This window comes from Macaca mulatta, chromosome 13 (genome assembly GCF_049350105.2).
Source record: "Macaca mulatta isolate MMU2019108-1 chromosome 13, T2T-MMU8v2.0, whole genome shotgun sequence".
Taxonomy (NCBI): Eukaryota; Metazoa; Chordata; class Mammalia; order Primates; family Cercopithecidae; genus Macaca; species Macaca mulatta.
The window spans coordinates 100,526,035-100,540,305 of record NC_133418.1 but is presented as its reverse complement, the minus strand read 5'-3'; the positions used below and the strand labels follow the sequence as shown (position 1 = coordinate 100,540,305).

Genomic DNA, 14,271 nt, shown 5'->3' with positions numbered 1-14,271 from the left:
TGGCAGAACAGGATAAGCCAAGAAGTCATGTCACCATTTGTGGCTTTAATTTCATCCCCTAAACCTTGTTTGGTCTTTTTTTTTTCCTTTCTTTCAACTTCAATCTTCTCTTTTCTTTTCTTTTTTTTTTTCTTTCTTTTTTTTTTTGAGACAGAGTCTCATTCTGTCGTCCAGGCTGAAGTGCAATGGCAGGTTCTCGGCTCACTGCAGCCTCCACCTTCCAGGTTCAAGCGATTCTCCTGTTTCAGCCTCCTGAGTAGCTGGGATTACAGGTACCTACCACCATGCCTGGTTAATTTTTGTACTTTTAGTAGAGATGAAGTTTCACCATGTTGGCCAGGCTGGTCTTGAACTCTTGACCTCTGACCTTAGATGATCCACCCACTTCAGCCTCCCAAAGTGCTGGGATTATAGGTGTGAGCCACCATGCCTGGCCTCTCAACTTCAATCTTTTCTAATAAATGATCTTCTCCCTATGCCCACCAGCATGTTTATGTCTCCCTTTTCCTGAAATGATAATCTTCTTTACTTTTTTTTCTTTTATTTTAGGTTCAAGGTACATATCCAGGTTTGTTATATAGGTAAATGTGTCATGGGGGTTTGTTATAAAGATTATTTTGTCATCTAGGTAGTAAGCCTAGCAACCAATAGTTCTTTTTTCTCATCCTCTCCCTCCTCTCACCCTCCATCCTCAAGTAGGCCCCAGTGTGTGTTGTTCCCCTCTTTGTGTCTACATATTCTCATCACTTAGCTCCCACCTCTAAGTGAGAACATGTGGCATTTGGTTTCTTGTTCCTGCATTACTTTGCTATGGATAATGGCCCTTAGCTCCATCCATGTTCCTGCAAAGGACATGATCTCATTCCTTTTCATGGCTGCATAGTATTCCATAGTGTATCCATACCACATTTTTGTTATCCATTCTGCCATTAATGGGCATTTAGGTTGATTCCATGTCCTTGCTATTGTGAATAGTGCTGCAGTGAACATATATGACCAGTGTCTTTATGGTAGAAGGATTTATATTCCTTTGGGTATACACCCAGTAATGGGATTGCTGGGTTGAATGGTAGTTCTGTTTTTAGCTTTTTGAGGAATCACCACACTGCTTTCCACAATGGTTGAACTAATTTATACTCCCACCAACAGTGTATAAGCATTCCCTTTTCTCTGCAACCTCTCCAGCATCTGTTGTTTTTGACTTTTTAATAATGGCCATTCTAACTAGTGTGAGATGGTATCTCACTGTGGTTCTGATTTGCATTTCTGTAATAAGAATACTCTTTTCTTCATTTAAGTTATTTGTTTATTTTTATTTACTTATTTTTGAGAAGGAGTCTTGCTCTGTCACCCAGGTTAGAGTGCAAAGGCGCAATCTCAGCTCACTGCAACCTCCACCTCCTGGGTCCAAGTGATTCTCCTGCCTCAGCCTCCCGAGTAGCTGGGATTACAGGCGTCTGCCACCACACCCGGCGAATTTTTGTATTTTTAGTAAAGACAGGGTTTCACCATGTTGGTCAGGCTGGTCTGGAACTCCTGGCCTCAGGTGATCCACCCACCTCGGCCTCCCAAAGTGTTGGGATTACAGGCGTGAGCCACCGCGCCCAGCCCATTTAAGTTATTGACTACCATCCTCTTTCCCCATCAACAGACTTCACAAGGGAGTCAGCCTTGACCCCTCACTGTCCACTTACTTCTTGACCACTAGTAATCCTGCTCCTACTCCCACATCTCCAGGTGGCCAGGTGATTTTAGTGCTCTGTGCATTACCTGTATTTGGTTAACTGAGGGGTTCTTTTTCATTTCTATGCTAACAGGGAGCAGCAGGCAAGCACAACCCTTTAAGTCTGTGAAACTCTGTCCCTGAAAACCTTTCCCTAGACTCACTTCAGCAAAAATGCCTCCTGTAGGAAGCAACTAAGCATCTGACCTTGGATAAGTCACTTAATTTCTCTGGGCCTCAATTGTTTGATCTGTAACATGAGTACATTGTACCAGTAATTCTTTCCTGCCTTAGGAGTCTGTGGATGTAGGAAACTCAGTCTAATTAGATGAGGAAAGCACCAGCAAAGTGTGGCCAGTGTCTCCTGACCCTAGGAACAATAGGAATGCAAGGGAGTCTCTGATAGCTCCGGGAGAAATAGTAGTTAGGGAAGAGGGAAGCAAGGAGAATTAGGCAGTGCAGAAGAGAGGAGGGGTGAAACGAACTCTTAGAATCATAGCTGTACACATTGTGCATTGAATGAGAAGCTAAGTGCAGGTTCTAAGCTTGTGGACCCCGGATGTGCTGGCTGCATGAATGGAAGTACATACATCTCCCCTCCCTAAACGAAGATATGTAGAGCAACCACTGACTATGGTGATTAGTTGAATACATTAAATTTCTGTATTAGAAGATGAGTGTCTGGAGGGCAGGGAGCCTCTTTTTGGTCTTTACAGTTTTCGAGCCCACTGTAGGAAGTAGGCACTCAGTTTGTTAAATTGAACTGAAAATATTCTTAGATTTTATTCAGCTTGGTACTGAAGAGAAATTCTGGGCATGAATCAGAGTGATTAATACATTGAATCATTTTAGCATTAATGTTTGTACTTTATATGTTCTACTTACATAAAAGCTGTCCTCATTTATTTACTTGTTTATTTATGTATCTTTTTTTTCTGCAATGTAAACTTTTGAGGACAGAAATTTTCCACTGCACCCCCAGCACTTAGAATAATGCTTGGCCCATAGTGGGCTTTTAATAAATGTTTACTGAATGATTGCCGGAGTGAATCTGATTCCTGTATTTGAAAGCTTGGGGCTTGTCAGCTTGCCTTTGGGATTGAGGAAGTACAGCTGGGAATTTCCCCTTTCTGGTTTCTCATGCCTTCCCTCTGCAGAATTTAGTTAGCCCCCGGAAGGTGAGAGGGAAAGAGGAGTGTGTCCCCTCATCTCCCACCAAGCTGAGAGAGTGGGCCCTTCTCACCACCTAGCCACCCAGGAGGTTCCACTACCACCTGCTTGAACCTGGTGCTGTCTGCAGCTTGGTGGCGTCATGGGAGTGCGAAGACGTTTTGGCCAGCCCTCCATGAGTTGTCTAAGGGCTCACCAGAAAGGACCCCTTCAGAAAGGTCTGCCTGGGGACTCTTCAGAGGGCACTAGTGGGCACCCCCATGAGCTATCACCCATGTATCAGCTGCCTTGCTAGATCCTGTTTCTCAGCACCGGCAGTGGGGAGGGGCCATCTTCATGAGAAAGTTCACAGTCATCATTGGTCAGCAGAGATAGGAACGAATGAATTGGTGTGTCAAAAGCTGTTTAGTTGCATCAGCACATGAAGTGCACAAGTGTGCATTCTTTTGAAAGCCAAATCTAATAAAAAATAAGACTGTTGGCATTATGCTGGACGCAGAGGTCCCACCCTCAGGGAGCTCAAAAGCTGGTGGAATCCACTATCTAATGAAGGTGGAAAGAACGTCATCTTAGCAACTATTTCCGTCGTTCTCAGACAGGCTGGTTGAGCTAGAAAAAGGGTAACGTTTCTCTTCAGTGGCCTCTGCCTTCCTTTCTATTATACTTACTTCTTCCAGGGTCCTTATCTTCCCCAAATGGGAAGAAAACCATTAGCTTGATTGAATCCATGAGAGGCATAAGGCACAAGTAATTTTCTCCTCCTTTTACAAGTATTTGAATTCTTGGTAGTGATAGCTGATAGTGATATGAATAACAAAGTTCAGGCTGAGGTGGTATCAGATGGAGATGAGGAACTTGTTGGGAACTGCAGCAAAGGTGATTCCTGCTATGTTTTAGCAAAGAGACTGGCAGCATTTTGACCCTGCCCTAGAGATTTGTGGAACTTTCACTTGAGAGAGATGATTTACAGTATTTGGTGGAAGAAATTTCTGAGCAGCAAAGCATTCAAAAGGTGACTTGGGTGCTGCTAAAGGCATTCTGTTTTAAAAGGGAAACAGAGCATAAAAATTCAGAAAATTTGCAGCCTGACTATGTGATAGAAAAGAAAAACCCATTTTCTGGGGAGAAATTCAAGCTGGCTGCAGAAATTTGCATAAGTGGCAAGGAACCTAATGTTAATCTCCAAGACCATGGGGAAAATGTCCCCAGGGCATGTCAGAGACTTTCACAGCAGCCCTTCCCACCACAGCCCTGGAGGCCCAGGAGGAAAATGTGGTTTTGTGGGCCTGGCCCAGGGCGCCAGTGCTGTGTGCAGCCTAGGAACTTGGTGTCCTCAGTCCTAGCCACTCCAGCCATGGCTGAAAGGGGCCAATGTACAGCTTGGACTGTGGCTTCAGAGGGTAGAAGCCCCAAGACTTGGCAGCTTCCACGTGGTGTTGAGCCTGTGGGTGCACAGAAGTCAAAAATTGAGGTTTGGGAACCTCTGTCTATATTTCAGAAGAAGTATGGAAACACCCGGATGCCCAGGAAGAAGTTTGTTGTGGGGTCAGGCCCTCATGGGGAACCTCTGCTAGGGCAGTGTGGAAGGGAAATGTGGGGTCAGAGCCCCCACACAGAGTCCCTTCTGGGCCACTGCCTAGTGGAGCTGTGAGAAGAGGGCTGCCGTCCTCCAGACCCCAGAATGGTAGATCAACAGCTTGCACCATGTGCCTAGAAAAGCTGCAGACACTCAACACGATCCCATGAAAGCATCCAGGAGGGAGCCTGTATCCTGCAAAGCCACAGGGGCGGAGCTTCCCAAGACCATGGGAACACACCTCTTGCATTAGCATGACCTGGACGTGAGACCTGGAGTCAAAGGAGATAATTTTGGAGCTTTAAAATTTGACTGCCCTATTGGATTTCAGACTTCCACATGCCCTGTAACTCCTTTGTTTTGGCCAATTTCTCCCATTTGGAATGGCTGTATTTACCCAATACCTGTACCCCCATTGTATCTAGGAAGTAACTAGCTAGCTTTTGATTTTACAGACTCATAGGCAAAAGGGACTTGTCTCAGATAAGACTTTAGACTGTGGCCTTTGGGTTAGTGCTGGAATGAGTTAAGACTTTGGGGGACTGCTGCGAAGGCATGATTGGTTTTGAAATATGAGGACATGAGATTTGGAGAGGCCAGGGGTGGAATGATATGGTTTCACTGTGTCCCCACCCAAATCTCAACTTTTGAACTGTATCTCCCAGAATTCCCATGTGTTGTGGGAGGGACCCAGTGGAGGTAATTGAATCATGAGGGCTGGTCTTTCCCATGCTATTCTCATGATAGCAAATAAGTCTCATGAGATCTGATGGGTTTATCAGGGGTTTCCACTTTTGCTTCCTACTCATTCTCTCTTGCTGCCGCCATGTAAGAAGTGCCTTTCATCTTCCGCCATGATTGTTGGACCTTTGCCATGTAAGAAGTGCCTTTCATCTTCTGCCATAATTGTTGGACCTTCCCAGCCACGTGGAACTGTAAGTCCAATTGAACCTCTTTCTTTTGTAAATTGCCTAATCTTGAGTATGCCCTTATCAGCAGCATGAAAACGGACTAAGACAATCAACTTTTCAATTTCATGTATGGGAAAGGAAAACAAAATACCAAAATGTTAACAGTAGTGGTTTTTGAGTTGTGAGCTATAGGTAATTTCTATTTTCATTTATTAACTTATCTGTATGTTCTCAATTTTCTTCAATAACCATAATTAGGGAGGAATTATTTGTTTAAAGGATTACCCTGAGATAGCAAATTATAAACCCAAAGGAATGAATCTTTGTTGTTGAAATTGTAGGCACTATGGTAAGCTTGGGGGTGGGGATATGTCTGGCATCTCTCAGAGCACACAACACAGGCCACTGCCAATCCAATCCTCCTACGTGTACAACTGGCTTTGGTATCCAGACTTCAAAACTGAGATGCCGCTACAGCAAGTCTGATTTAAGCCCACATATGTTAGGGAGGCATGCCTGTGTTTTACCCCATTAATACTCAGAAAATAGATTATCTTTTAATCTCAGGAGGGTGCAAGGAAAGCATTCACTGCAGTGTGCTTTTAATAGTGAAAGATTTAAAATAACCAAAATGTCCACCATAGAGAATATAATCTCAAAAATTTAGATCTAAAAAAACAGAGAAATTTTATGGTACCTTCATCTTCTTAGTTAAGATGAATGTGCATGAATAATACACACCTTAGGAGAAACAAGACAATTGTTGAAACTAAAAGATGTGAAGTGGTCATTCAGGAAAGGAAGACTAATACTTGCACATGTTTACACCTACCTTGCTATTGGGTCCAAGACCCAATTGGTGTGAACATGTTCAAATATCATTCTTGGAACTGAATATAACACTGGAGAATTCACCACCAAGCATGAAGCAAGATAATATTGCTAAGTAGTTAGTTCTGAAAAGTGAATTAACTAACATAGAATCTAAGAATATTCTAAAAAATAACTGCTGCATAATGTATGGAAATAAAGTTACAGTAACTAATCAACAAGATCTGCTGAAGAGATCAGAGATCCTATTTTTTGATAATGGAACACTGACATAGTGTTTTTTATTTGACTTTTAAAAATCAGGCCGGGCGCGGTGGCTCATGCCTGTAATCTCACCATTTTGGGAGGCTTGAGGTGGATGGATCACTTGAGGTCAGGAGTTCGAGACCAGCCTGGCCAAAATGGTGAAACCCCATCTCTACTAAAAATACAAAAATTAGCCGGGCGTGGTGGCAGATGCCTGCCAAGGTCGTCCCACTGCAATTCAGCCTGGGTGACAGAGTGAGACTCAGTCTCAAAAAAAACCCCCAAAAAACAAAAAACCAGCTTCCTGGGCAATAAGTTTTATCACCCAAGTGACTGTTTAGGGTGGTACTAGAACTGAAAGAAACTTAATCCCAGACCAGTTTCACATGGAGGCAAAAACCATTCAACTTGCTTAACTGTGGCTAACTTCACAAATACCATTTTTTAAATTGTTAAAAATAAATTTGTAAGATGTTCCAAATGGAACTCTATGAATATGTAATACATACTTCTACTTAATAACACATGCTAGAAGATAGTAACCTTTAGCAGAGCCAAGATACAGTTTAAATAAAGCAGAATTTTGATAGACTCAAAGTAAAGCTTAGCTATGTGTAAAGGGGTCAATGTCCAGCCTGGACTGCAAAGTAGACTGAGAATCGTGTTGTTCAGAAACAATAAAGTTAAGATAGGTGTACAATGCTATGTCCAGAAACCCCCCCACCCAAAGCACTGCACCTGGGTCGTAAATTGGGGCTGCTTCATTTTTACTGATATAATTGCAAACACCAAAGTCTGTGATGTCTATGATTTTAGAGAACAATGTTTCTGAGTGAGTAGGAAAGCTGTAGTCACTTGAAGAAGGCGGTTATTATGATACTTTACAGCTGCAGCACGTCCTTAGGAGACACTGCATCCTGTTAACTTTGCAGCTGGCTTTATCTGTGCCTATTTTTCTAGCCTGATGAACAGTTGAGCAGAGTTTTTACCTTCTCAGTGTGAGCTAATATTTACTTTCTCATGGGCAATTCTAAACGTCAAATACTGTATTGAGTGCTTTACATACATTATTTCATTTAATCTTAGCAACAATCCTTTGAGGCAAGTGCTAGCATCCTATTTTACAGATGTGGACATTGAGTCTTGGAGATGTTGAAGTGGTTTGGCCCAGGTTTCACACAGCTAATAAGTGGCAAAACCATTTCAAACCTGGGTCTCCCTAACTCTAAACCTAGTCTTCTTAACATCTATCCTTTAAGCAGATGTAGAAATTAAAGATTATTCAAAGTGAAATGAGTAAAATCCAGAGCTGGTTATGGGCAAGTTGTAGGCTCATGCACTATAGCTAGGACCACAGATTGAAACAATTTTTCTGGAGGCCAGTTTGGTAAATAATGTAGTAAAAAAATTAACATGTACCCTTTGAGCCAACAATTAATCTTCTAGAAATTTAAGAAAATAATTTCTAAACTGCACAGAGGCATGCATTAGAATTACAGCATGATTTACAAAAATAAACATACAAATAAAAATAGAGACAATGTAAACATTTTTAGTAAGGAATTAAATGGCTAAACAGATATACAATGCAAGAGTATTCAACTATTAGTGATGAATTATACAGTAAAAGGCACCAGATTACTGATGAGCATTTATCGTGTGATTTTATTTTATTCATTTTGAGATGGACTCTCACTATGTTGCCCAGGTTGGAGTGCAGTGGTGCGATCTCGGCTCACTGCAGCTTCCACCTCCTGGGTTCAAGCGATTTTCCTGCCTTAGCCTCCTGACTAGCTGGGATTACAGCCGCCCACCTCCACACCCAGCTAATTTTTGTATTTTCGGTAGAGACGGGGTTTCACAATGTTGGCCAGGCTGGTCCTGAACTCCTGACCTCAGGTGATTCACCTGCCTCGGCCTCCCAAAGTGCTGGCCTTACAGGCGTGATTTTATTTTTATGTAAAATTGACTACATATAGTGTATTTATATGTGCAAATATATATAGAGAAAGGTGTGGAAACATGTTTACTATGTTTCTCTCTGGCTTGACAAAGTTTATTTTTAAACTTTTTGTACTGTTCTTTATTGTTTGAATATTTTGTATCATTATTATAAAACAAAAAACTATTTGAAAAAAAAGAATGTCAAAGTTAAATCAATTCTTGCCTCAGTAACTGGAGTAATTTCAGGCATACTAGCCATATATTTTGTAGAACTGGAAATCTATTATGCTTTGGAGAAAATCCAACAGGTATGTTCTAGATCTTGCCCGTAGAACTAGGGTGTTTTTAGTCCACCAAAGGATTATTATTAATTTATGGGAACAATACGGTTTGGACTAAAACCAGTTCTATCTGGGCTATAAGAGTTAAATGTTGTCTTACATTTTCATTTAAAAATATCTTCAAAGCATTTTCATTTAATCGGAGTTAGTCTTCCTTGTTGATTGGCATTGTATTTTGGGAGTAAATAAATTTTAAACAGCTAAAGTAAATGGATTTTAGAGAGGCTACCTGTAGAGTCACGAAGTAAATCTAATGAATCTTTTGGCCTTGTATTTAGGGTTGCTGGGGGTGGATTAGTAAAATGGGCCTGTTTAGTAAAAGTAGATGGAGTCTGAGAGAAGTTGAATATGACCAGAGAAAAGATTACCAATTGGAGACAAAGTGATTATGACTTGTACAGGAAGGAGAAAAATGTCAAAGGGTTATTATTTAAGAAACATTACTAGGCACAGTGGCTCACAACTGTAATCCCAGCACTTTGGGAGGCTGAGGCAGGTGGATCACCTGACGTGAGGAGTTCAAGAACAGCCTGGCCAACATGGCGAAACCCAGTCTCTACTAAAAATACAAAAAATTAGCCAGGCATGGTGGCGGGTGCCTGTAATCCCAGCTACTCAGGAGGCTGAGGCAGGAGAATCACTTGAACCCAGGAGGCAGAGGCTGCAGTGAGCCGAGATCACGCCACTGCACTCCAGCCTGGGCGACAAGAGCAAGACTCCATTTCAACAACAACAAAAAAGAAACAGTACCATTCTAGAAAAGGAACTCTTTAGCATGCATGGATGGTTATGGCAATATAAATTAACACCTAAATAATTTGTCATTCAACAAAATCTTAGCACTGCTTTTTTTGAGGATATTTTAAAGTTGATTACGACCCTGGGCTGCAGAGTGGGAGACTGGAAGAAGGAAATGCAGCAGTTGTTAACAGTTGAAGCTGTGGAAATAAACAGTCAGCCGAAGCCAGAGGAGAGGAAGGAAAAAAATGTTGGTATCCTTGAGGATACCAACATTTGTTATGGCCCTGTAAAAAGGAGCAACCCAAGAAAAGCACACACGAACGGAAGTTCAGAAATCAGGTAGAGAGACTCATGTTGATGACAGGGGAAGAGAGTTTCAAAAAGGAGGAGTTAGCAGTATCACGTGCTGTAGAAAGGCCACATGAGAGAAGGACTGAAGTGACCACTAGATTTGGCCTTCAGCAGTTACTAGAGTACAGTGGAGACAGGAGTACCTTGTACAGGTGGCTCATTTGTTGGCGCCAGAGGCCAATACAAGGCACTTTCACACAGTCTGCATTGGACTAGATTGGGAAGTAGGCGCTACATTAGGGGACGAAACTGGTGAGTGCCCGGGTATTTTCAGCTGTTATTGGGGATAGGGACTCTGCGGGTGGCTAGAGGTACTGCTAAGCCAGAGCTCAGGAAATGCACCTAGGGCCCCAGTAGTAGGTCTCCGATAAGAATCAGGAGAATGAATCTATAAATGAATGAATATATGAATGCATGTGGGGGTGTGGTCTAGCGATTGCTTTATGAGCATGACCAGGACAGGAAGAGGATGGTGAGAGCATACAGTAAGTACCTGCCTGTGGAAGAGGCTGCCGTTGACTCAGAGAGGTGCCAGGGAGGTTGGTGTTTTCAAGGCGGTCAGGTTCCCCAGTTGGGAGAAGGGTGCGAAGGGCTTAAGGATTTACAGATTGATTTAGGGGAGAACACACAGGAAGCGAAACATCAGGAACGCCGGGAGACAGCAGCAGCAGGACAGGATTGAGGAAGGGTAAGAGCGCGAAATGGGGTAAGAATGCAAGAAAGGAATGGACAGATGTATGCTTTACAAGGCACTTCCACGGCGAGTGACTCATTCATCCTTACGACAACCCAGGGAGAGAGATGGGTATATATTGCATTGCCAGCCTTTGGAATGAGGGATGCGGTCCAGATAAGGCCATCGCGGCTCAGAGAGGCTGTTCAGCAGCTGTTCGATTCCTCTGGTGACAAGGACCACTCTACGTTTGGAAGTAGCACTTCTATCAGACAAGTAGAAAAAAAAAAAAAAAAGAGGGAGACAAGAAAGGTGTGGTCCCCTTGAGGGAAAATATCTGCGAATGACAGACATTTTACATAATTCATGGAATTGCAAAGCCAGAACGTGTCAGGCAGATCTTTTCATCTGTAAAACGAAGGGGGCAGAAGATCTTCCTTTTCTCTTGTCTAATAGCCTGTGAAATCATCTAGGCAACCACCTCCCAATTTTACAGAATAAAAAACGAGGCCTGCGGGATATGTCTCGCTCAAAGTAACAGAACACCCGAGTGGAGGGACAGACCCGGAGCCGACTCCGCCCCGTCCGCAGGGCCTCTCGCCGTTCAGCCACCTTCCCAGAAAGATAAAGAACAGCGGGAGGCGGCAGGCCCGGCGGCCTAGCTGCGAGCGCCCTGGGGTTCGAGGCCGCTTCCCGGCAGCAGTGGGAGGAACGCCCCGAGGGGAGGGCAGGAGAGGGGCGGGGAGGAGTTGAGACGGGCGGGGAAGAGTTCGGGCCTCCTTTCCCACACTTCGTTAGGACGCAGGCTGGGGCGGGCCTGCAGCCGGCAGAGGGCGCGGGGAGACTCCTTGCTCGGCGGGCCCGGCAGGCCCGGCGGGCTGGGGGCGCGCTGTCGGAGCTCGCGGGCACCGGGCCCGGGCGGCCGGAGCCGGCAGGGGAAGCGCGGCGGGCGGGCAGGCGGGCGGGCGGCCGGGAACGGGCGGGGCGGGGCGGGGCGGGGCGCGAAGGGGGCGGTGCCGCGAGCGGGGGGCGGTGGCGGCGGCGGCGGCGGCCGAGGAGGAGAACATGGCGGCCGCGGAGAGCGGCTGAAATGCCTGTTCTTCAGGCTGGGCGAGCGGGAGTCTGACGCGATCTGCTGAGCTCTGTCCTCCGACGGCTGCACCGCGGCCTTGAGCGCCTCGGCCTCCTGTTCGTTGCTGCTCCCTCGAGCCAAGCCTGCGTCAGGTTCCTTCTGCATCCCCCTGCGGGGGGACCCCTGCTCCGGAGGAGGGGGCCGGAGAGCCGCGGCGGCGGCGGCGGCGGCGGCGGCGGGCGCCTGGGCCCAGGGGGCCGGGCTCCGGGCCCGAGGAGCGGCTGAGGCCGCGGCGGCACCGCCGCCACGGTCGCGGACGAGTGCGGCGCCGGTGAGCGCGGCCCAGAGGCGGCGGCGGCAGGTGAGTGGCGGGCGGCGGGTGCGGAGCCTCCCGGTGGGTGCAGCTGTCACGAGCCGCGCGGCCGCCGAGGCCCTAGGGGGCGGGGAGCAGCTGGCGCCCCTCCGCCCCCTGCTCTCCTTTCTCCCGCTCCATCCCCCTCCCACTTCCCCGAGTTCCCCTCGCGGCCCCGCGCGGCTGGAGGGGGCGGAGGTCGCAGCTGTCACGGGCACCAGCTGGGGGCTGCTCCCTGCCGAGGGAAATCGCTGCAGCAGCGACTTCTCTCCGCCTCTTTTCCAGTTGCCCTAGTTAGCGCGGAGAGGGCGAGCATCCGCGGAGGGGGCGCGAGCTGCGCGGCCGCCTGCCCGGCGTGGGGAGCGGGCGCCCCGGGTCGTCGCCAAGAGGGGGAGCCGGAAGTCGGCGCGGGCGCCCCTCGGCCCCGACGACGCCGTGACCTTGGCCAGCCCGCTCACCTCTCGGAGTCTCGCCTGCCCGGACCGCGAAATGGGGGCGACCGCGGCGTCCCTCTCCGTCAGCGCAGCCCTCGACGGCGCTCGGGTTTGACCCCGGCGCGCTTGCTCGCCCCTTCTCCCGAGAAGGGGTTTCGGAGGTAGACATGGGATGGACACTGGACATGTTCCTGTCGCGGCCGGTGTTTGGTCCCCTTCCTGGGGTTCAGCCGAAAGGGCCGAGGAAGGGAAGCAAACATGTTGACGAGGGGCGATTGGGAGGTGGGGTTGGTTAGTGGGCAGTGACAGAATTCAGGCCGCTCTCTAGTCCCTTGGAAAAGACCTGAAGAAATCGGACACCAGGGTCTCCAGTCCTTACTACCCAGCTGTGGTGGCTGCTTTTTAATTTTTTTTAAAAGCAGTTACCCCCATGGGTAGACACTGCCCAGTCTGACGACGTTAGAGGAAGACGGAGGGGTTGACAATACAGCCTGTGTGTGTGTGACAAGGACAGGCCACGGTGTTGTGGCCGGAGAGTTTCCTGGGAAGGAAAACTTTTAAGCTGGAGGGTCTGTTAGCCTCTCATGCTTGGCCGTCCTCGTTTCTTGTAGAGGTGTTGAACAGGCAGGTGTCCTTGTGGAGAAGGTGACATTTTTTCTTCGGAGAGGGTGAATTTTTAATGTCGAGTGTGATGTTGGTAAGTGAAGGGTTCTTGAGTGACTTGCAGCCCCAGCACCCTCTGTGGATGCCAAGAGGAATCTCTGTGGCGATGATTTGTGAGGGCTGGTGCTTACATTTCAGTGATTAAGAAATCAAGTGTCTGCTTAAAACATTACTGCCGTGAAGCGTAGATTATATGGTACAGTTGAGGGGTGGATCTCAAGGGTTAAATTTGTTTGAGGTTTGTCTCCTCTTTTGAAATTGGTTGGAGGCTACTCTCAAAAAAAAAAAAAAAAAGCAAACAAAACAACAACAACAATAACAACAAAAGTTGACCATAGGGGCCTCAGCTTGTTTCACAGAAGCTATGATGTTGTAGGAAGGGGGTCGGATTTCTTCATGTTGAGAATAATGTGAAAAGAAAGTATTATTTGCTTGGGTCTCTTGGCTCTTGAACTAGAAATAGTTTTGGATTAAAGGTAGCAGTGGGGTTTGATTCAGCTTAACAAATAGTCATTCCTTGAACTATTTGCCATAAATTAGATAAAATGGAAGTGTTTCTGTTTTATCTCCTGTACTTTGTGGAAAGGTCTAATTTGGTTTTGTGAACGAATGTCCGAAATGTTTTCTCTCTGTTTCTTCTTCAGACTTGATGCTTTGGGAACAGTGGGTCACAAAGAGGGTCTGAGTTGGGAATATATGGTTTAGAGAGAAAATAGAGGACTGCTGCTTATAAGAACAGGTGTTTAGTTTGATTTTTGTAGATGTTTTCTACTGGTTATTTAACAGCATTGAGGTTTGCTTTATAAGGTGCAGAGCGTGAATTTTACATAGCTTATACTTGATCTCTTCCTTATTTCTCTCAGAAAACCTGTAGGATTGTGCCTATTGAATGGCTTTTTGTGTGGTTTAAACCAAGGGAGTGTTTTAGATCTGCAGTGGTTTTACTGGGGGGGTGGGGGGGGGGAGCGCTTGATGTAGCTAATGGTGATTGTTTCACTTAAACTACGATTATATAGACATTGCTTTTTCCTCCCTCTTTCTGCGAACATTTGTTTTTGTTTCTCCCTCAATTCCAGGGTTTCATTTCTAGAAATCTGGGCTGGAAACAGAAGCAGCAGTTTGTATAATCCCAAGAACTTGCTTATGCCAGGAAGCTGTAAGGGTAGCATGAAGTGGGTGTGATGGAAAGACACTGCTCCTGCTTAAGACATTTAACTGTTGAGGGAGTCTAAGGTCAAACTTT

The 14,271-nt window shown here is 46.2% G+C and overlaps 2 protein-coding genes and 1 long non-coding RNA gene across 3 annotated transcripts in view; 2 read left to right on the top strand and 1 right to left on the bottom strand.

Annotated features, from left to right (window-relative positions):
* Positions 1-7,993: 7,993 nt before the first annotated feature.
* Positions 7,994-11,123, bottom strand: LOC144333889 (uncharacterized). The gene is made up of 2 exons (XR_013403021.1): positions 9,429-11,123; positions 7,994-8,195 (listed from the first exon to the last, which is right to left on the bottom strand). It is a non-coding gene; the product is annotated as an uncharacterized LOC144333889 (long non-coding RNA).
* Positions 11,124-11,572: 449 nt separating this feature from the next.
* The window catches only part of LOC114671808 (uncharacterized), a 79,465-nt gene continuing 76,766 nt past the window's right edge, over positions 11,573-14,271 (top strand). The window contains exons 1-3 of the mRNA XM_077958772.1: positions 11,573-11,591; positions 11,717-11,899; positions 11,941-12,526. Of these exons, the coding sequence (XP_077814898.1) occupies positions 11,573-11,591; positions 11,717-11,899; positions 11,941-12,526 (788 nt within the window). The remainder of the gene's footprint in view (positions 11,592-11,716; positions 11,900-11,940; positions 12,527-14,271) is intronic.
* NCOA1 (nuclear receptor coactivator 1) overlaps positions 11,820-14,271 on the top strand; it is a 278,197-nt gene continuing 275,745 nt past the window's right edge. Inside the window, exon 1 of the mRNA XM_077960057.1 lies at positions 11,820-11,940. The gene's annotated coding sequence lies outside the window, so the exon portion shown is untranslated. The remainder of the gene's footprint in view (positions 11,941-14,271) is intronic.